Source organism: Lycium barbarum, chromosome 5, assembly GCF_019175385.1.
Source record: "Lycium barbarum isolate Lr01 chromosome 5, ASM1917538v2, whole genome shotgun sequence".
NCBI lineage: Eukaryota > Viridiplantae > Streptophyta > Magnoliopsida > Solanales > Solanaceae > Lycium > Lycium barbarum.
In genome coordinates, this window is record NC_083341.1 from 136,312,255 (window position 1) to 136,334,991 (window position 22,737).

The 22,737-nt window shown below is 38.2% G+C and overlaps 1 protein-coding gene across 1 annotated transcript; it reads left to right on the forward strand.

The window, feature by feature from the left end:
• Positions 1-4,437: 4,437 nt before the first annotated feature.
• LOC132641767 (large ribosomal subunit protein uL15c) lies at positions 4,438-12,594 on the forward strand. Its single transcript, XM_060358854.1, has 4 exons — positions 4,438-4,595; positions 4,900-5,254; positions 9,501-9,652; positions 12,228-12,594. The coding sequence occupies exons 1-4, from the start codon at positions 4,539-4,541 to the stop codon at positions 12,450-12,452; spliced, it is 789 nt and encodes a 262-aa protein (XP_060214837.1). The 5' UTR covers positions 4,438-4,538; the 3' UTR covers positions 12,453-12,594.
• The last annotated feature ends 10,143 nt before the right edge of the window (positions 12,595-22,737 follow it).

Here is a 22,737-nt window from a genome sequence, read left to right on the forward strand (position 1 = left end):
GACCTATGTCGGTTCTGCACAGTGTTAGGTAAAATGGACATAACTTCTTGTACAGAGCTCTGTTTGGACTCCACAATATACAGTTGGAAAGCTATTTCAAAGGGCTACAATTTTTATGCTTTAAGTTTCCTCTAATTCCCAACGGATTTTCATGAAATTTGACTGGAAGGCAGACATATCGAAAACTTAGCTGATTCTATAGAATTTTAAGAGCCTTACTATTAGCCATATTGAGACGATCATATATCCTTGCTCCGATCTCTGATTGGCCTGGTCCTTATATCGTTAGAAAGGTATTTCTATGTAGTACACTTTCATTAAGGGTACTTTCCCAAATTCCCAACTAATCAAAGATTTATGGCTGCCCGAAATAGGCCAATCAACCATTTTCGCAAAACGTTCAAACCTTCAGTTTTTCCACTAAAACTCTAATGATATGAGTCTAACCTTAGTTCTAAGATACAGGGTGTAACATGTAACCTTCAAGCATCTCTATAAACCTCTCTTGGAACTTTATCGTAAGCCTTTTCTAGGTCGATGAAAACCATGTGCAAGTCCTTCTTCCTCTCCCTATACTGCTCCACCAGTCTCCTCACAAGACGGATGGCTTCTGTAGTTGAGCGCCCCGGCATGAATACGAACTGGTTCTCTAAAATGGACACGCCTCTTCTCACCCTTATCTCCACCACCCTTTCCCACACTTTCATAGTGTGGCTTAGCAGCTTGATCTCTCTATAGTTGTTGCAACTTTGAATATCACCCTTGTTTTTATACAAAGGAACCATCATACTCCACCTCCATTCCTCAGGCATCTTCGCCGTCTTAAAAATAACATTAAACAATCCAGTTAACCACTCCAAACCTGCCCTTCCCGCACCCTTCCAAAACTCCTCAGGGATCTCGTCAGGCCCGGTAGCTCTTCTCCTGCGCACCCTACGAACAACACCCTTAACCTCCTCTACCTTTATACTCCTACAATACCCAAAATCGCGACGCCTCTCAAAGTACTCCAAATCTCCCAACACAATGTCTCTGTCACCTTCCTCGTTCAAGAGTTTATGGAAGTGTGACTGTCATCTCCGTCTAATGAGAGCTTCCTCTACCAATACTTTGCCATCCTCGTCCTTGATGCACTTTATTTGATCCAGGTCCCGTGCCTTTCTCTCCCTTGCTTTGGCTAGCCTGAACAACTTTTTATCCCCGCCTATATCCTCTAGTTTTGCATATAAGCGTTCAAAAGTTACCGTTTTTGCCGCCGAAACTGCCAACTTCGCTTCCTTTCTCGCAATCTTATACCTTTCCCTATTCGTCTGTTTCTCCTTATCATCTTTACTGTCTACCAACTTCGCATACGCTACCTTCTTTGCTTCCACTTTCCCTTGGACTTCTCCATTTCACTACCAGTCCCATTGTCGCCCAGCACGGCGACCTCCCGAGACTCCCAGAACATCTCTAGCTGCTTCCCTAATGCAGCTCGCCGTCCTATCCCACATACTGCTCGTGTCCCCCCTACTCTTCCAAGCCCCCATAGCCATCAACTTCTTCCTCATCTCCTGGGCACTTGACAAAGTCAGACTCCCACACCTGATCCTTGGCTGGTCATCCACGAGCCTCTTCTTCTGCTGCCTCATAATCTCCAAATCCATCACCAAGAACTTATGCTGGGTCGTAAGGTTCTCACTCAGAATGGCCTTGCAGTATTTACAAAGACCTTTATCCTCTCATTTAAGGAGCAAAAAGTTTATCTGCGTCGCAGCCGTCGAACTACGAAAGGTTACCAAGTGCTGCTCCCTCTTCGGGAAACTCGAGTTGGCTATCACCAATCCAAAAGCTTTAGCGAAATCCAAAAGTGAGACTCCTCCTCCATTCCTGACTCTGAAGCCGAAACCTCCATGCTCATCATCATAATCCCCCGAGGTTGAGCCGATGTGTCCATTGAAATCTCCTCCTATGAATAACTTCTCGGTGGGCGGTATACCTCCCACCACTTCATCCAAATCTACCCAGAAACGCCTCTTCTCCTCCTTGTCCAAGCCTGCTTGTGGCGCGTATGCACTAATAAAGTTCAAGATAAACCCTTTCATGACTAACTTAACCGCCATCATTCGGTCATTGACCCTCCTAACCTCTACGACCTGGTCCCTTAGCTCACTATCTACTAAAATGCCTACCCCATTCCTATACATTGACTTACCTGAGAACCATAACTTATACCCGTACACATCCTTAGCTTTAGATCCTACCCATTTGGTCTCTTGGACACAAACTATATTAATCCTCCTCTCCTTAAGAATCTTAACTAGCTCTATGGACTTCCCAAAGGAGCAAAAAGGGGGAGCTCCTGGGGGAAGGGGTGAAAAAAAAATAAGTATGGTTTGTGTGGTAGTTATTCAGTACTTGTACTGTTAGGATGTGGCAATTAACCCGGTAGAGTAGTCAAGGTTTGCATAACTATAGGGACAGATCTATAATATTAGGCATTGATTCAGATGAACTCATTATAGCCAGCTTTTGTTTAGACTCCCTATATGTATTAGAAAATCCATTATATATCTCTAAATTACTATGAACTGAATAACTATAACGAACTATGGGATTTAGTGCCAAGTCCAGAACCCATAAATTATAAATCCTTACTCCGCCTCTGTGTATCACCATTATCCAAAAATATACTCCCACCGTTCATTTTATGTCAACCTGTTTCTTCCAGCAAGAAGTTCAAAATAGAAAGAGAGACATCTGGAATTGTATTCTTAAACATGTAATGATATTTTTATGGAATCAAAATTTTATTATTAAACGTAAAATGGAAAAGTTCGATATTACTATTTTTTAATATAAAAAGATGTTATTCCTTTTTTAGTTGATATTATATTTATGTTTAATATAAAAAGATGTCATTCTTTTAACATACTAAAAAGGAACTGAAATTGTGTCGTTTTGACGGGATAACATATGAGTATATATTGTGACCTACATTGATCATGCACAATCGATGTCTTTTGTTTTGTTTAATTTTTTAAACAAAATCTAGGATTATAAAACATATTCAATAGGCTTAAAACTTAAAAAAGATTATGTAATAGGGGTTCTTAAAGGCGTAACATTTTGACTCTCTTTCATTGACAAGTCCATTGTTGTTTAACATAAATTCATTGTTCTTGAAATTAATTTAAACCAAGTGCAGCTATCATCATTTTGATGGATCCATAAAAGGTTAATTGGGCCTTATGATCAGTTCTCATCAGTGAGCCCACTTTACCATTAGGCATAAGCCTTGTGCTTTAATATGGGCCCAAAAGGATCCATGAGGCCCCTCAACAGAAAGGGCTGTAACGTTTGTATTGTTGGACTAAACTTAATTATATGATACCGTAATGTCAATGCGTTCATGGATCAATACAGAAATTTAAAAAGGGGAAATTGATACAAATAATCATACCCAAAAACATAGCCGAAAGACATAATATATTATATTTTTCTGAAATTTGACTAAGGTTAGTTCCAAATTTTTAGCATTTGCATATGCAATTAGGCTTGACCGTCCCAAGATTCAAACAAAATGTTTGGAACTTGGCTTGGTAGTCGCAAACTTCAAAAATTTTATCTTGATATTGTCAAGCTTGTAAGTCTGAATTTGTAAATTATTCATTTCATTATGCTAATTATGGTATCTCATCCATTTCATTCGGTACCTCAATTTAATTTATTCATTTTCAACATGTAATTATTTTATTTCACTCGTGGTATGTTTTTTCATTCCACATGATACCTCATCTATTTCATCTATGATACCTCAGTTTACAATACAAATAACCGAAACACTGACATGATATCTTTATTAATCAGCATCATTCAAAACACAATTTTATCTGAAATTTGCGTACAAGCTTCATACCCGCTATTTCTGCACAAAATTTAATATATTGGGCTACCACTTAAATGGCAGCATCCAAATTGGCCAGGCCATAAAATTTTATCAAAAATATTGGGATAACTTGCACGATTGTCCTTATTGGGGGTGGTCTTTAATTTTTGTCCCTCAAATTGTTGGTCTTTAATTTGTGTCTTTCGCCTAAAATATTCCAGGGTTCTGGGTTAGAATTCATGCTCAGTCAAAAAGAAAATCACAAAGCAGAGTTTTATAGCAAAATTAGGTCTATTCGGGTAAAAAGTTAGGCCTAGAATTTCGGCAGAGCTAAAAAACAAAAATTCTGCCTTATAAGGTAAAATTTTCGCGAAGCCTTGCACTGTGAAATTATTTTTCTTACTAAGCGGGCATTCGATCAAAAACTTCAAAGTATTTTGAGTCACTTTTTTAAGCAAAGAGCAAAAATTAAATACCAACGCCTTCGAAGAATAATCCGTGCAAAAAAAAATGAAAATATTGATGACAGAGTAACCAATTTTTTTTAATTTTTTTTTCAAATAAAAAAACCTCCAATAATAACCACCCCTATCCGTTAAAATTTCAATCACTTTTTTTTTCTTTTGCTTGTGGACACTCAACATATCCTTTTGAGTTCCCCTTATCAACAATGGCGTCTCTCCTCTCAGTCTCCTCCATTATTCCCCACATTTCTTCATCATTCAAGGTATAATTATTTCTTCTCTTTCTTTTACTCCCTCTGTCCCAATTTATGAGATACTGTTCATATTTTGAGAGTCCAACAAGAAAATCTTTGACCGCAATTCATTCGTATGCCCTTTAAATATTTTAAATTGTTAATTATTGTGACCTATAGTACTTGTAGTTTCTAAATATGTAAAAAGAAATTATTGTATGTTCAAATTTGACTGTCGAAATACAAAATGTATACCATAAATTGGGACAGAGGGAGCACCAATTTGTCAAATTATTATACATTTCATTTATCCCCATATCATTTTTTTTTCCAGGGAAATACAAGAATCTTGAAGTCAAGTTCAAATTTTTTTCCTTCAATCAAGTTATCTAAGCCAAGAACAAGAACCCCATTTGTTGTTTTCAATCAAGTTTCAGCTTTTAGTGCTCCTGGAAGTGATTCTGCAAGTGGAAGTGTTAGATTTAGGCTGAATAACTTGGGTCCACAACCTGGGGCTACTAAAAATAGAAAGAGGAAAGGTAGAGGACATTCAGCTGGACAAGGTGGTAGTTGTGGTTTTGGAATGAGAGGTCAAAAATCAAGGTCTGGACCTGGTGTTAGAAAGGGATTTGAAGGAGGTCAAATGCCTCTTTATAGGAGACTTCCTAAGTTGAGAGGAATTGCTGGAGGTAATTTCTTAAACTTAGCTTCAATATAGTTATGTTAACTATATGTGGTGGTTGTTTGTTTCTGTGTCCTTCTGCAGTGTTATGATTTTGCATTTAAGGGGTCGTTTGGTAGAGTCTAGAAGGATAGTACTCAATAGGATGTATTAGTAATGCTGGGATTATTTCTTTTTTGTTTGGTTTGTTGTATTAAATGAATAGAGTGTATTAGAATAGGAATAGTCTGATATTGTTAATGTCATGGGTTAGAAAGGGATTTTACGGGGTTCAAATGCCTCTTCATAGGAGACTTCCCAAATTGAGAGGAATTGCTGGAGGTAATTTTGTTAGCATAGGTTTAACATAATTGTGTTGGATTTGTTTTTTTGTGTTTGTTGTTTGTTTCTGTGTCCTTGTGTATGAGAATAGTACCGAATAGGGTGTATTAGTAATGCTGAGATTAGTGACGTTGACATTATATTTTATCGTCCGCTTGGTTTGTTGTCCAGACCCACTTGTGGGATTGATTACACTGGGTTCGTTGTTGTTTTTTGGTTTGTTGTATTATATGAATAGAGTGTATTCTAATATGAATAGTACTGAATATGGCGTATTAGAATAGGAATAGTACTATTGTTAATGCCATGGTTTACTATGTATAAGAATAATACTAAATAGGGTGTATAACTAATACCATGTATTAGTTATACATATTGAAAACACTACCAGACAAGGGTTAATAATATCAAAGTTATTTTCTCTAATACGTCCTACCAACGACCCGTAAGAGTTTATGGATAAATTATTTAGCTTGTTATAGAATTTATAGCTTTAGCTTAACTATGGGTGTGTTTGGTACGGAAGAAAATGTTTTCTTGTAAAACAAGAGGGTTTCTTACTTATCTTTCAATATTTGGTAAGTAAGCAAAAAAAGAAATATTATTCGAGAAGCATTTATATGTAATCTAGTAAAAAACTATGGGGATGGGATGGGGTGGGGTTTCAAGGTGGTGGGAGGTGGGGTGGTCAAGTGGTAGGGGTTGGGGACATTGGGTGGATGGGAAGGAGATAATCAATGTGAAATGCCACTTGTGGAACTTGTTTTCTGTACTTCCACCAGGGAAGTCATTTTCCTCATTTTTAAGGAATTTGTTTTCCTAGAGAAAATATTTTCCAAAGATTTTGACCAACGAACATGGGAAAATTAGAAAACATTTTTTGAAAAACTAAATCCAAACAATAAGAATACATAGGGCAGAATACATCCATAACCCCCTTAAACTCGCCAATATATTTAGACACTTGAACTACAGCCTTTTTTCAATTGAGCACCTTGACACATGATAACATGTTCTTACTAGACATTTTTTGCTCAAATTTTGAAAAAGCTTCTTCACGCATTTTCAAGCGCTATTACGTAAATAAGTTCAACAACAACAACAACCCAGTGAAATCCCACAACGTGGGGTCTGGGGTTAACTGCATAAAATATGTCACTTACATATCATACTCAATTGGGACAGGCTTGTAGTTTTTCTGCTTATTGAGGCTACTGTATATAATTAAAGGAGATGACATATTTTTTTTTGACAATGATAACTTTAAAGGAGGCGACATATTTTAAGTGGTTAACTTATCTACGTAATGAATGCTTGAGAACATGTGCAAAAGCTTTTCCAAAATTTGAGTTGGAATTGTCTAATAGAAACATTTTATCATGTGCTCAATTTTGCATCATGCACTCTTAGTTTGTTTGGATTTAATTTTTCTGTGTTTGTTGTTTGCTTCTGTGTCCTTTTGCTGTGTTATAGTTTTGCTTTGAAGAGTTTATGGATAAGTGCATTTAGTTTGTTATAGAACTTATAGCTTTAGCTTGACAATGTGTTTTTTTTTTAATAACTGTGGTGTTCGAGCCACCTTGCATGCACTTAATTCCACGGGGTACCTGCTATCTCTCGCCAGCACAAGTGCCAGATAAATCTATCCACAAAGACTTGGATAGATGGAATTAAACCTGAGACCCCCATGGTTCTCAACCCAATGTATTAACAACAAGGCCACTCGCTTGGGTGCACTATGTGTTTCTTTCTTTATAAACTTTTTTATTTTTCCTTCTGGTTATTTGTCACTACGGAGTCAAATTTGCATTGGATGATAAAAAGTCTTATCTCCATCTGGTGGATATATGCATATGTATACTTGCCAATATAAGGTTCTTCAACTATACTGATGATTAATCTAAAGAAGTTTATTCACAAAGATCAACATATTGCAGCAAGAAACAAAGCTATGCACAGTTAGACAACATCAAGCCAGAGTATCTTAAAATCTGTCTTTTCTCAGTTGCAATACTAAAGAAAAAGGATTTGAAAATTCATTTTAAGGAGGTGTTAAGGCCCTCAAGTCAAAGGGCTATTCTTTCTTTGATTTGAAAGAATGTCAGAGCCTCGACCCTCTAGTCTAAATGTGGCACTTGAGTGGTCTTCACTTTCCTTTAGCCATAAGGTTGGCTTGCAAGAAGCATTAAAGCAGTCCAGTATTCGGACAAGGAAGTAATATTTTATCCTATGCTTTTAACAATTTCTCCCTGAAAACTAAAGTATTGCTCAAAGAAGGTGACTCGTAGTCTGTTTTCGAGTATAATCATTCTATACACCATTCCGAGGGTTCTTTTTTAGCAACTAATGAAAGTGGATCCACAAGGAAAATTAAAATGAGATAAACCATTCTTTCTTTCTTCTTTTGATTTGGAAGAATGAGAGCCATTCTTTGGCCAAAATTTTCTCTTGTTCCAGTGCCTACTAAAATAAGTCCCATTTCTACTCAGAGTAAGTTTTGGAACTAAAACTGAGTTTGTGAATGGAGTTGGTGCACTGTAATATGTTGACATGTGGAATGAATTAACTGCACAAACCTGCAAGGAAGCTTTATATCTCCAACCTAGTCAATGGGCTTGATTCCCTTTGTATAGGTTGAGTTGTTGGATATTGAACCAAGTATTTTTTGTCGATATGTCAAGTTGTTGGTATGACTAAGCAGATTCATAACTGTCTTCTCATTTCAGCCTAACTTGTACCCATTCGCATTATGATTGTTATGCCTAGAGTTGTGTGGCAACTTTGAAATGTCTAATTTGTCATAACTTTGACTATTTTGGGCAATTTTAACTTAATAAATGAAGTAATTGATAGTGCTCTTTGTAAAACTTCCAATCTGGTCTTTATTCTGTTTCATAAGGTGATTAATTGCTTTAGTTAAGGATTTCCCTCAGGTTATGCTAATCTGTCAAAATATCATCAACCATAGATGTTTGCCACCCGTTTCTCATATTCTAAAGATTGCTGTTTAGCAATTTCATTTGTATAACCTATTAGAAGCAGATAGAATAAGCTAGCTAAATTAAACACGTTAATGATATTAGAAGGTTCATAATTTCAAATCAAAAGTTAATCTACTTCATGGTCATCTCTTATCTCTGAGTCATTTCCTTTATACATCTCCTTAAGACCTCACATTGTAATTAGTATATGACTGCACTCAGAAGTGTAAGGATGATGCGAAGTCATTAATTACTTTATCTAGGAACCTCTTCTACTCTTTGTATCATTCTCCTAATCCTACTACGGGGGTTTAAAAGAGTTAATGTAGAAGGACGAATACCTTGTCTTTTAGAGTACTATCCTATGTTAACAAGATCAATATGACCTACAAGTACCATGCCTACTGAATAGATTAGCAGAAGTTTCTGTGGGCTCAAACTTGTTTATGTAATTTAAGCAGACAGAGCTCTCTGTGAGATGAAGTTCATTTTTATGTGCAAAAGGTATAGTTACTGAAAAGGAATACCAGTTGTTTCTGAATACCTTGCTGGTGTTATTAAAAAAGATTTGGATTAAAGTAAGAACTCAAAAGCTTTTCAACATATCCAGTGAAAAGAAAAAAGTTCTTTCTCTATTTTTGCTGGTGCTACAATGGCAAAGAGTTTTTTCCTTGTTTCTTATTTCAGTTACCATGCCAACATATGCATGTGTAAGCATATCAACAACAACAACGTACCCAGTTTAATCCCACAAGTGGGGTCTTGGGAGGGTAGAGTGTACGCAGACCTTACCCCTACCTTGGCACGTAGAATGTGTGTAAGCATATCGATTTCATTAATCTAAGCTCATTCGTTTACCCCGTGTAGAGTGTGGAGTACAGTGTTGTTTGGTTATATATGCATAAATTATGTCAATATTCCAGCTAACCTGAGCATTTGAATTTTGTAAAGGCATGTCTGCTGGACTTCCCAAATATGTACCTGTGAACTTGAAGGACATAGAAGAGGCAGGATTTCAAGAAGGGGAAGAGGTCTCACTTGAGTCCCTCAAGCAGAAGGGTTTAATAAATCCTTCAGGGAGAGAAAGGAGACTTCCACTAAAGGTACTATACATTTATCTTTGTTGCATGTTGGTTCCACAACGAATCTTCATCATTTAATCGGTGAATACTTATTTTCTCAACTTAGTGAATTAATCTTGAAAGGTTTAATTTGCACGAGACATCATGACTATTTGCATTGACGAAGCTGCGTCTCCCAAAAAGAAAACGAGGAAGAAGGAAACACAAAGCATTTATTCGGACATGAGTTTTCAATACTTATAGCAATAGGGCGTGGCTTAGATCTTCCCATGGGATTGATTAATTAAGTTAATTGCGATATGAGGCGTATGGTTGATATGAGGCTTGAGAATGTTATAGTCAAAGGCGGATTCAAGATTTCAATTATATGGATTCCTGCAGCAACAGGAAGTTAATATACAATGATAACTAGGTTACAGTAAATATTTATAGATTTCTTAATACAAAATACAGGGTTTGGGCAAAAGCTATTGAACCCAATACTTTAAGGTTAGATCCGCCTCTAGTTATGGTCAGCCTATGAGGCCGACTCTGTGCATTCTGCTTTACCTGTGTCTACACCTTAGTGCTATTAACTAAAAAGTAGGAAAATGAAGATTTTTCTTTGTTGCCATAAGCCAAAGTAGTATCTTTAGCTCTTGTTGAATCAGAGACTCAACTTTCCATTGTTCCGTTACTTTCACTTAATTAGATACATCAAGGCTGTTAAACAGGGTACATACTTTTTTTATCGGTATGTATACTGTAAACACTAAACAACATGTTCATTTATCTAGGCCATGTATAGCATGAGGTCAAGAACTATCTACCTGCTCTTGTCCACTGTTTACAAATGCTAGTAAAAATAATTCTCTTTAAATGTATGAAATATTAAACTTTTTCAAAAGGAAACAAAGACAAGATTATCCCATTCATTTCTGAATGACACTGTTAAAAAGCAAGAAATCATTACAATGTGTATTTAGCATATTCCCAGAGCTATGGGTTAATTTATAGATAAAGGTGTAGTGCTGTCTTTAAGTAAAATAACCATAAAGAAGTAAGAATATAAGTTATTAAGTCCTGCTCTCTTGATGTGATACTGTGCACGAATATTTTTCTAGTTTCCCAAACCATAATATCCATTTGAACAATTTGGTATAGTTGAGATTCCTCTCATTGGTTCTCCATACCTAGATAGTGTCTTTCCCCAGTTGGTTCCCTTAGCTTAAAAGAGAAAAGGGGTATTTATGCTTTCCACAATAGTTTGCTTCTTAATTGTACCTGTGATTCCACGAAGAATAAGTTCTTACACTTAGTCGCATGTTTTCTTTTTCTTTTTAATTATAAATAGTCATAAAATTTGTCATATCAAAACAAATCACTAAACCACCTCTTGCCCGGGTGTTGGAAGATAGTATTATGTGCCACAGTAGGTTGTTGCTGTTTGCTGAAGTGACTATTTTTCCTTAAGTGAAATCCATCCCTTGTTTTTCTTTTAGATTTGTGGTATTCCAGTTAGCTTGTGCGCACCTTGACTAATTCCACGAAGTACTTGCTACCTCCCACCAGCATAGATATCGGGCAACTCTGTCCACCAAGGTTTGGACAGATGGGAAGAAATCGCCTAGTGTGAAGAAAGCATTGGTGCGATAACTATTAAGGCAGAAATGGCTTATGGTTTGAATTGAAGCACATATTCAATTGTATAATATCGGCTTCCTTGCTTCTCCTGGCTTCATAATTCTGTATACTGTTACCTGACCAGAGGAATCTGAAACTTACTGTTTCAGATGAAACACCCTCACCCACAGGCTCACCACTTTTTTTGAAACAACTAAAAGCTAAACCTATAATTCCCTCTTTTATCCTGTGTATGGGAATGAGGGGAAAGCGATTATAGTTCTAACGGAAGAACTTTTGTTTTTGGGGCAGTTTCTGAATGCATGAGGTTTTAGTTCACATGATTATTTCGAACATTTAATGGAATAATAATATTGGTCAAAACTACTGGAAGTGTCAACTGTATACTTCCTCTCATGACAGCATGTGTATGGACATCTAGTGAACTAGTGCATTGGTCAATTTTAGTTTCAAAGTTCACACTATTCACTCTTCAGGGTATACTTCTTCCTGGCTCGCCAAATACTATAAGAGATGGAATATGGTTCTATAAATTGTCTGGATATCTCATCTGCTTCTTTACACTTAAATTTTCGCTGTTGTATATGAATACCACGGCTTTGTAAGCAACCTTTTTGAGTTTGTTCAGCTCCTTTGTGCAAGAATTTGGTTTCATGTCCCAGTGATGACCAACCATGCATAAATCCGAAAGTCCTCTTTTATCGAATCCAACTCCCCAAACCCCTATGTTCACCTAAAAGTAGATTATATAACAAAACTATGATGATTTGTAGGTTGTATAACATAGTTTCTGTAAGCCTAATGACATTATAGTGCTATCACCTATCTATATTAATTTCTACAAACCAAACCTCTTTACAACGGCGTCATTTGTCTGGATATTTTTTGGCTATTATAGTGAAATGTTGTTATAAAGGATGACTATTATAGAGAGGTCACTGTATAATGTCTTCGATTTGTGTCTCATTTCCAGATCTTAGGCGACGGTGAGCTAAGCGTGAAACTCAACTTTAAGGCCCGCGCCTTTTCATCATCAGCAAAGGAGAAATTAGAGGCTGCTGGCTGTTCATTGACTGTTTTACCAGGGAGAAAGAAATGGGTAAAACCATCAGTTGCTAAGAACCTTGCTAGAGCTGAGGAATATTTTGCAAAGAAAAGAGCAGCCGCATCTGACTCAGCTGACCCCTCTTCTGCTTAAGTCAAAACTTTTGTTAGCCACAATTTTTGTTTATGTTGTCACTCTAGAAAGGGGATGTAAAGCAACATTCAAAAAGTTTTGGATTCTTTTTCTCTTTAAGGTTTCCAAAATGTATTCCTATTTTCCTATTCTTTTGCTTTTATTCCGGTATCAGACTGATAATTTGTTTTATTCTAGCATTCAAGAGTGTGATCTAGTAGTTAATGAAGTATGCAACCTTGGATATAAACTGAGATTCAAATTCCCGCAGAAACAAAAAAGAAAAATTAACATAAATAGGCATCCAGTCAAAAAATAGCCGACAAATGTATAATATGTCTATTATGTATATTGGCTAGAGCTGTAAAAAGAATTTGGTCGAGCAGCTGATTGTGTAACTTCTGTGACAAAAAGCACTAATTGGTTTCTTTCCATTTGCTTATGTTTTGGAGGGTAAAGTTACACGACACCTATGTTGGTGGGAGATAGTAGGTATGATTGGACAGTTAAGATGCACCTAAACAAGCCCAGATATCGCTTGCCAGCTTTAAAATAGCGACTCCTATGGTCAGCTTCTAATTTCGCTTTTCTAGAAAGGAATGACCAAGGCTACACCCGGTAGGTCAAACATCTTGCTTTTCACCCTGAAAGATTCCTTCTAGAGGGCTATATTGATCATTAGATCTCGGTACTCAACAAAAAACACTAGTTGATTTATTTTTATCTGCTAATATTTGGTGGGCAATTGCACAGTACTTGTACTCGTGGGAGGTAGTAGATATCCGATGAACAACTGAGATGCACCTAAACTGGTCTAAATACCATCATAAAAAATAAAAATAAAAAATTTAAAAAATTTGCTTCATTCAATGTGGCATGGTCCAGATGGTAGGTACTGCTGAAAATGCAACCTTTAAAACTTTGAGAATATAATAATTGTTATAAAATGAAGCTAAAAGAGTAATAATATTAAAGGATGAAAACTATAAACATAGAGTGACAAAGAGGAGAGATTTTATTATTCTTCCAAAAATGTGTTTTAAGTACATTACATATGAAAACTTATGCCTCTATTTATAGTGCTACATATGCATTCAATATATGGGATAATGGAAGAACCATTAATATGGTGGAAGATAATGGAAGAACCATTAAGATAGTGGAAGATAATGGAAGAGGCATTATATTTGTGTAGTGGGCATCCATTCTATATTTCATAACACTCCCCCTTGGATGTCCATAGATGATGTGTATCGTTAAAAACCTTATTAGGAAAAACCTTGTGGGAAAAAGTCTCAATGAAGGAAAAAGAGTACACATATCTAGTAATACGCTTTGAGAGCTGCCTCATTAAAAACCTTACCAAGAAAACCCAATGGGACAAAACTTGGTTAAGGAAAAAAGAGTACAACGCGTATTTCACTCCCCCTGACGAAGATCAATATTCAGATGTCGGAGTCTTCGCATTCCAATCTTGAATATCATCTTCTCAAGAGTTGAAGTTGGAAAAGATTTGGTGAACAAATCTACAGGATTGTCACTTGAACGAATTTGTTGCACATCAATATCACCATTCTTCTGGAGATCATGTGTGAAAAATAACTTTGGTGAAATGTGCTTCGTTCTATCTCCTTTTATAAATCCTCCTTTTAATTGAGCTATGCATGCAGCATTATCTTCATATAATACTGTGGGTAATTTTGTATCACACTTCAAGCCACATCTTTCTCTGATGAAATGTATCACTGATCTCAACCACACACATTCTCTACTTGCTTCATGAATAGCTATTATCTCAGCATGATTCGAAGAAGTAGCAACAATGGACTGCTTTATGGATCGCCATGATATAGCAGTACCTCCGCATGTAAACAGATAGCCTGTTTGAGATCGAGCTTTATGTGGATCAGATAAATAACCTGCATCTGCATAACCAACAAGATCTGTACTACCTTTGTTAGTATAAAACAGGCCCATATCGCTAGTTCCCTTCAGATATCGCAATATATGCTTAACTCCGTTCCAAGTCTTCGTGTAGGAGAAGAGCTATATCTTGCTAGCAAATTAACAGAGAACGCTATGTCAGGTATTGTAGCGTTAGCAAGATACATAAGTGCACCAATTGCACTAAGATATGGTACTTCAGGACCAAGAAGCTCTTCATTTTCTTCTTGAGGTCGGAACGGATCTTTACTCACTTCAAGTGAGCGAACAACCATTGGAGTACTTAAAAGATGCGCATTGTCCATGTAAAATCGTTTTAAAACCTTTTCGGTATAAGCAGATTGATGGATAAAGATCCCATCTGTCAAATGTTCAATCTGCAAACCAAGACAAAGTTTTGCTTTTCTTTTGCTTTTCCCAGATCTTTCATCTCAAATTCTTTCTTTAAATATTCAATCGCCTTTTGGAGCTCTTCTGGAGTTCCAATTAGGTTTATGTCATCAACATAAATAGCGATTATAACGAACTCTGATTTTGATTTCTTAATAAAAACACATGGACAAATGGCATCATTTATATAACCTTCTTTTACCAAGTATTCACTGAGGCGATTGTACCACATGCGCCCTGATTGTTTTAGACCATACAACGATCTTTGTAATCTGATTGAATACATCTCCCGAGACTTTGAGTTAATTGCTTCAGGCATTTTAAATCCTTCAGGAATTTTCATATAGACTTCATTATCAAGTGAGCCATAAAGGTAAGCTGTAACCACATCCATCAGATGTATTTCAAGATTTTCATGTACAGCTAAACTGATGAGATATCGAAATGTTATGCGATCCATAACGGGTGAATATGTTTCTTCATAGTCGATACCGGGTCGTTGAGAGAATCCTTGTGCAACAAGGCGTGCCTTGTATCTCACAATTTCATTTCTCTCATTCCTTTTTCGCATTAAAACCCATTTATGGCCAATTGGTTTTACACCATTAGGCGTTTGGACTACAGGTCCAAAAACCTCACGTTTGGAAAGTGAATCCAATTCTGATTGAACTGCCTCTTGCCATTTTGGCCAATCATATCTTCGTCGACATTCTTCGACAGATTGGGGTTCCTGATCGTCAATGTCTTTCATAATATTTAGTGCAACATTATATGCAAAAACATTATCCACCATAATCTTCGATCGATTCAAATTTATCCCATCACCAAAAGAACTCAATGATAGTTCTTTATTTACTTGAGTCTCGGGTTCCCTAATATCTTCAGGAGTATCAGGATTAGTCAGATCTTGAATATCTTCATGATATTCTTTCATAGTGTCATTTTGATCATTTTTTGTGTTTCTTTTTCTAGGATTTTTATCCTTAGAACCCAATGGCCTACCACGCTTCAGGCGTGCATGAGATTCAGAGGCTATGACACTAGTAGATTTTCCCTTTGGGACATCAATTCGGATAGGCACATTCTCTGCAGGGATATGTGACTTAGTTATCCTTTTCAAATCAGTAAATGCGTCTAGCATTTGATTTGCTATTTTTTGCAAGTGAATGATCTTCTGGATCTCCTGTTCACATATGGGGGCACGTGGATCAAAATGATATAGTGATGGAACTTTCCACACAATTTCTCTTTTGATTTCTTTTCTCTCTCCCCCTAATTGTGGAAAATTTGTTTCATCAAATCGACAATCTGCAAATCGAGCAGTGAATAAATCTCCCGTCAATGGCTCAAGATAGCGAATAATAGAGGGTGATTCAAACCCAACATATATACCTAACCTTCTTTGGGGGGCCATCTTAGTGCGCTGTGGTGGTGCTACAGGCACATATACAACACAACCAAAGATTCGGAGATGAGCAATATTTGGTTCATGATCAAATACTAATTGTGACGGGGAGTATTTATTATAATGAGTCGGTCTGAGACGAATAAGAGATGCTGCATGTAAGATAGCATGTCCCCAGACGGTAGTGGGCAACCGTGTTTTCATAAGTAGTGGTCTTGCTATCAATTGTAGTCGTTTTGTTACACCTCGGAAAAATTTCCGTTGGTACGTAAGAGAATGAACTAGTAATGAATATGAGTGCATGATGTCAATGAGCAAGAAATGACGTTTGATGACCTTAGGCGAGATTTCGAAAGTATCCGATGTGAGACGAGAAAGTTAGCTAAGTTAAGATGAGATATAAGGTGAGTAATGCATGTGCATGGACGTGGGTAATTAAAATGAGAAGCCCAAGAAAATATGGGAAGTTGCAGAATTTCAACTGCCCAGTGGTCGTAAATTGCAAAATACGGACCGTTAATTGGTATACGGTCCGTAAACTGGCAGTCGTAAACTGCCATGCAAGGCTTCAACTCTCTGCCAGGCGAGAAATGGTAAAATACGACCTGGAGGACGGACCGTAAAGTGATTTACGGCCCGTAAACCCTGGTCGTAAACCACCATGCAGGCAGCCAAGCTTCTGGTTTTGGAAATGGTTAAATATGCCCATGGTGGACGAGCCGTATAGTGGAATACGGGCCGTAAACCACGATGGACGACCACTGTTCATCTGAGCACAGATTTTACAAGTCATTAAATAAAGGGACCAACACTTATTTTATTTCATTTCCACATTGCACCACTTCTCTCTACATTTATTACATAAGTTTTCAAGGATATTTTAGGATCAACATGTAACGCCCCGTACCTTTAATGAAGGTTTTGACCACGATCCTAGACTTAGAACATCAGATAAAGAATGTTGGAATTGAAATTTTTCCGTTCAGTTGTGATATGGTGGTTTACGCCCATGAACAGTGGTCGTATTCCAATTTACGACCATGAACAGTGCCCGTAAACTGAAACCAAGAATTTCTGAACATTCTGGAATTTGACATTTTGAGGTCATATGGTTAAATACGGACCGTATTTCACTTTACGGCCCGTATTTCAAATCGTGTTTGGAATTTGGGAAACCTTCCTTGATGAAAGTTGTAGAGCATTGAAATACCTTTCCAACGGTATCTTACGGGGGTCGAACGGACATCTGTGCAAAGAGTTATGACCATTTTACTGAAGAGAGGCAGTGCTGTCCGTATTTCAAAATACCCGTATTTCAAAATACGGCCAGTATTTTGCTGGACGTAAACTGCAATGTTCCAGAACACTATATATCCGTCCATATCAGTTCAACTCATTATTTTTCACTCCCTCAAACCCTAGAACGACCTCCTACTCTCCTCCAACATCAAGAACACCAAGGTAAGTCCATTCCAATTATTCCAACTCAATTCTAACATATATCCTTGTAATCTAAACAAGAAATAATCATTCCTAATCTAGGGTTTTCAAGAAAACCCATCTCAAGATTCAAGAATCAAGATTTAGGAAATCTTCTTCAAAATCCAAGTCTTTAATTCAAATTTTGGAACAACTAAGGTATGTAGAACTTCCATCCACATGAGGGAATCTCTATGTTCTTCCCCATGCTTCGTTTCCTTGATATCCATGAAGTTCAAATCTTAGGGCACTAAATCCAACATATTGGCAGCCCGTATTTAAGTATTTATGTACATGAATTTTGTATCTATATTCGTTGTTGTATTCCTAATCTTCCATTACGGTTATTAGGAACCCTAGCTGAATCCATGAATCATGAATTCTTCCTCATGTGTTCTCATTATGTTCATATGAAACTTAATGATTTTAGTTTGAAAGTTACAAGCATGTTTTCAAGTCAATTACAAATATATGATTATGAACTATTGTATTACTCATAAATCAAGAATATGTTTACATGCTATTTCATGAAATCATATTTACAAGTTATTTCATGAAACCATATTTACAAGCTATTTCATGAAACCATGTTTACAAGTTATTTCGTGAAATCATGATTATAAGACAAGTACAAGTTTATTCACGAAAGTCATGGGCTTCTTAGCCAACTATATTATTTTCATGTTCGGGAGTTGTATTAATACCGAGAAGGCTCAGATAGCCTGAAACTACGTATGCCAACGTAGGATAAGGATCGCTCCGCCCAGTTAGGACGATTCCTTCATATTTTCCCCATTGAGGGATTTGGATCCATTTATGTCAGATTCATGTCTCGTGCCCCGGCAAGGTACGAGATAGCTTAGCTGATCGGGCAGAGATCAGACTCCACGTTTCTCCCCGTGGTGGATCATGTCGGTATTACAGATTATCTCCTGCTTACAGTACTCATGTTCATATTCAGTTCCAGTACTCAGTTTCAGTTTCAATTTCATGTTTATGTACTCATGCTCATGTTCATGTCCAGGTTTTCAGTTTCAGTTCTTATCATGTTATTTCATGTCCCATGTTATTTCATTCAGTTGTTTTACATACCAGTACATTCAATGTGCTGACGTCCCCTTTTATTGCCCGGGGGCCTGCATTTCACGATGCAGGTACTGATATACAGGACGGCCCATCTACTCAGTAGGACAACATTCGTATCAGCTTGTTGGTGAGCCCCATATCATTCGGGGTTTAGTAAACTTTTGTTTTATGATTAGTTATGCATTAAAGGTATGCTGGGGTCCTTGTCCCAGTAAGTATGTTTTCCAGTCAGATCATGATAGAGGTTTCATAGACTAGGCAAGTCAGTTATGTCATGTCAGACATTTGGAGTCGTATAACCATTTTGGCTCACTCATGTTTAAACAAGTATTTTATTAAGTATTATGACTTACCATGTTTTATAAAGGCTCATTATGCATTCATGTTATATTTCCGCTCATGTATGCCTCATGATAGTTCAGCAAGCCATGTGGTTCGCTCGGTCACATGCAGTCAGGCACCGAGTGCTGTGTTACGTCCAGGCCATGGTTCGGGGCGTGACAAAGCTTGGTATCAGAGCCTAGGTTCAAGTGTCTTTAGGGAGTCTATGAAACCGTGTCCAGTGGGGTCACTTTTATATGTGTGAGGGCCCCATACATATAAACAGTTGACCACCAAGACATTCAGGATTGTCTCATTTCTTTCATATTCTAGATCGTGCAGTTAGAGCAGTATTTTTAGGATGACTTCCTAATTCGTGCGTGTTCGTTTTTTCAGAAAATGCCTTACAAAAGAACTTACAAGAAGAAAAACACAGCCACCAGCCAAAGGGCTGCCCCTGAAGTAGCTCACGAAGATACTGTTCCGACTCAGGCAACAACTCCAGCCGCCCCTACCGTTACGCCTCCTAGTGCTTCAGACAGGGATGTTAGGAGTGCTATCAACATGCTCACCCAGCTGGTAGCAGCTCAGGCCCAACGTCAGGAATCTGGGTCAAGTTCAGGAGGTAATGGAGAGTCTTCTAAGACGAAGGATTTTCTCAGAATGAATCCCCCAGTCTTTACGGGGACAAAGAAAGATGAAGACCCTCAGGACTACATTGATGCTCTCCAAAAGATCTTCAGGATTATGACAGTTACAGAAACCGAAGCAGCTACTTTTGGAGCTCATCAGCTGCAGAGCATCGCTAACACGTGGTATGAATCTTGGGAATTGTCCCGAGGTGAGAATGCGTCTGATGCTACATGGGATGAATTTGCTAGTGCATTCCTAGACCACTTTATGCCAGTAGAGGTCAGAGAGGCTAAGGCTGAACAATTCCTGAAGCTCAAACAAAATGGCAGGCCAGTTCAAGATTACTATTTGGAGTTCGTTAGCTTGGCTAAGCATGCCCCACACATGTTACCCGATATGAGGGCAAGAGTGAGAAGATTTGTTGGAGGTCTTGATTCCCATTTGTATGATGGAGCCAATATTGTTGCACAGAATGGGACAATGACTATTTCCAAGATGGTTGCTTTTGTGCAGGGCAACGAGACAAGGCTAAAGGAGGAAGAAAACTTACAAAAAGAGAAAGACAAGGAGTTCAACAAGAGGGTCAAGTCTACCGGACAGTTCAGCGGGAACCAAAACAGGAAATTCTTTAAGAACAGGTCAGCAGTACCTGCTCCGTCCACAGCAAGTGCCCCACTTCCTAAGTTTCGCAATGATAAGAAGCAGAATTTCAGGCCATCAAGTTCGTACTCTCAAGCTAGTGGGGGTCAGTCGACTTATACTCATCCGATATGCGGCAAGTGTAATAGGAGACACTCAGGTGAGTGTCGCATGGGCATGAATATATGTTATGGTTGTGGCCAGAGAGGCCATTTTCAGAAAGATTGTCCGTCAGCTAGGCAAGGTACCGGAGGTAACATGGCGCAGCCCACGAATCCAGCAGTTCATCGTAATAATCAGGCCCAGCGGGGGGACAATGCAGCTAGGTCTGGAAACACAAGCGGTGGGCGAAACCGTTTGTATGCATTGACAGGCCGTCAGGATACAGAAGCTCGTGCAGATGTTGTCACAGGTACACTAACAGTTTTCACTTCCGACGTATATGCCCTTATTGACCGAGGATCCACTTTATCTTATGTGACCTCATTTGTTGCTAAGAAATTTGGGTTTGAACCAAAAACGTTACATGAACCCTTTGAGGTGTCCACCCCAGTTGGGGAATCACTCACAGTTAGACATATGTACAGGGGTTGCCCAGTTTTAGTCTATCACCGCAGAACCATAGCTGATTTAGCGGAATTAGAAATGGTAGACTTCGATGTGATCATGGGTATGGATTGGTTAGCTTCATGTTATGCTACAGTATGTTGTAGAACTAAAGTGATAAGATTCGAGTTTCCTAATGAGCCCGTCATAGAATGGAAGGGTAATTCCGTAGTACCCAGGGGTAGATTCATTTCTTACCTAAAAGCCAGAAAAATGATTTCCAAGGGTTATATCTATCACCTAGTTCGAGTCAAGGATTCTGATGCCCAAACTCAAACTCTCCAGTCTGTACCAGTTGCAAATGAATTTCCAGAGGTCTTTCCCGAAGATCTTCCAGGAGTCCCTCCTGACAGGGAGATTGAGTTTGGAATTGATTTACTTCCCGATACTCAGCCGATATCTATTCCGTCATACAGAATGGCTCCAACAGAGTTAAAAGAGTTAAAAGCCCAGTTGAAGGATCTTCTTGACAAGGGGTTTATTAGGCCCAGTGTTTCGCCTTGGGGTGCACCAGTCTTATTTGTCAGAAAGAAGGATGGTTATTTACGCATGTGTATAGACTACCGTCAGCTGAACAAGGTCACCATTAAGAACAGGTACCCTCTTCCTAGAATAGATGACTTATTTGACCAACTGCAGGGCGCCCAATGTTATTCCAAGATTGACCTCAGAACAGGCTATCATCAGTTGAAGGTTAAGGAAGTTGATATTCCGAAGACAGCTTTCAGAACCCGTTATGGCCATTTTGAATTTCTTGTTATGTCATTTGGGTTGACAAATGCGCTAGCTGCTTTCATGGATCTTATGAACAGGGTTTTCAAGCCTTATCTCGACTTATTCGTCATTGTCTTCATTGACGATATTTTGGTGTACTCCCGTAATGAGGCTGATCATGCAGAACATCTCAGAATAGTATTGCAGACTCTTAAAGATCGCGAACTTTTCGCGAAATTCTCAAAGTGTGAGTTTTGGCTTAAATCAGTGGCATTCTTAGGCCATGTGATCTCGGGTGAAAGTGTTAAAGTTGATTCTCAAAAGATTGACGCTGTAAGGAGTTGGCCCAGACCCACCTCAGTTTCTGATATAAGAAGTTTCTTGGGTCTGGCAGGCTATTATCGATGCTTCGTAGAGGGATTTTCTTCTATCTCTGCTCCGTTGACTAAGTTGACACGGAAGAAAGTTAAGTTCCAATGGTCAGATGCTTGTGAGCGAAGCTTTGAGGAGTTGAAGAAGAGATTGACTTCTGCTCCAGTTTTGACTTTGCCAGAGGGAACTGAAGGGTTCGTGGTTTATTGTGATGCTTCGGGAGTTGGTCTCGGATGTGTCTTAATGCAGCATGGTAAGGTTGTAGCTTATGCATCTCGTCAGCTCAAGGTTCACGAAAAGAATTATCCGACTCATGACTTAGAGTTGGCAGCTGTAGTTTTTGCACTTAAGATATGGCGTCATTATTTGTACGGAGTGCATGTTAATATTTTCACAGATCACAAAAGTCTGCAGTATATCTTCAAGCAAAGGGAGCTAAATCTTAGACAGAGGAGATGGCTCGAATTGCTTAAGGATTATGATGTGGATATTCTCTACCATCCGGGGAAAGCGAATGTTGTAGCTGATGCTCTTAGTCGGCATTCTATGGGAAGTTTAGCCCACGTGGACATGGATAAGAGAGTTATGACAAAGGAAGTTCACCGTTTGGCCAATCTAGGAGTTCGACTTTTGGACTCCGAGGATGGTGGTGTGGTTGTTCAGAATAGTGCTCTTTCCTCTTTAGTCGTTGAAGTCAAGGAAAAACAATTTAGTGAT

What these genes read in the sequence shown, in the direction of transcription:
- LOC132641767 (XM_060358854.1), top strand. Translation starts at nt 4,539, where the DNA reads ATGGCGTCTCTCCTCTCAGTCTCCTCCATTATTCCCCACATTTCTTCA. An exon ending in GTTGAGAGGAATTGCTGGAG is followed by an intron (nt 5,255 to 9,500) that starts GTAATTTCTTAA and finishes AATTTTGTAAAG; the next exon opens with GCATGTCTGCTGGACTTCCC. An exon ending in AAAGGAGACTTCCACTAAAG is followed by an intron (nt 9,653 to 12,227) that starts GTACTATACATT and finishes TCTCATTTCCAG; the next exon opens with ATCTTAGGCGACGGTGAGCT.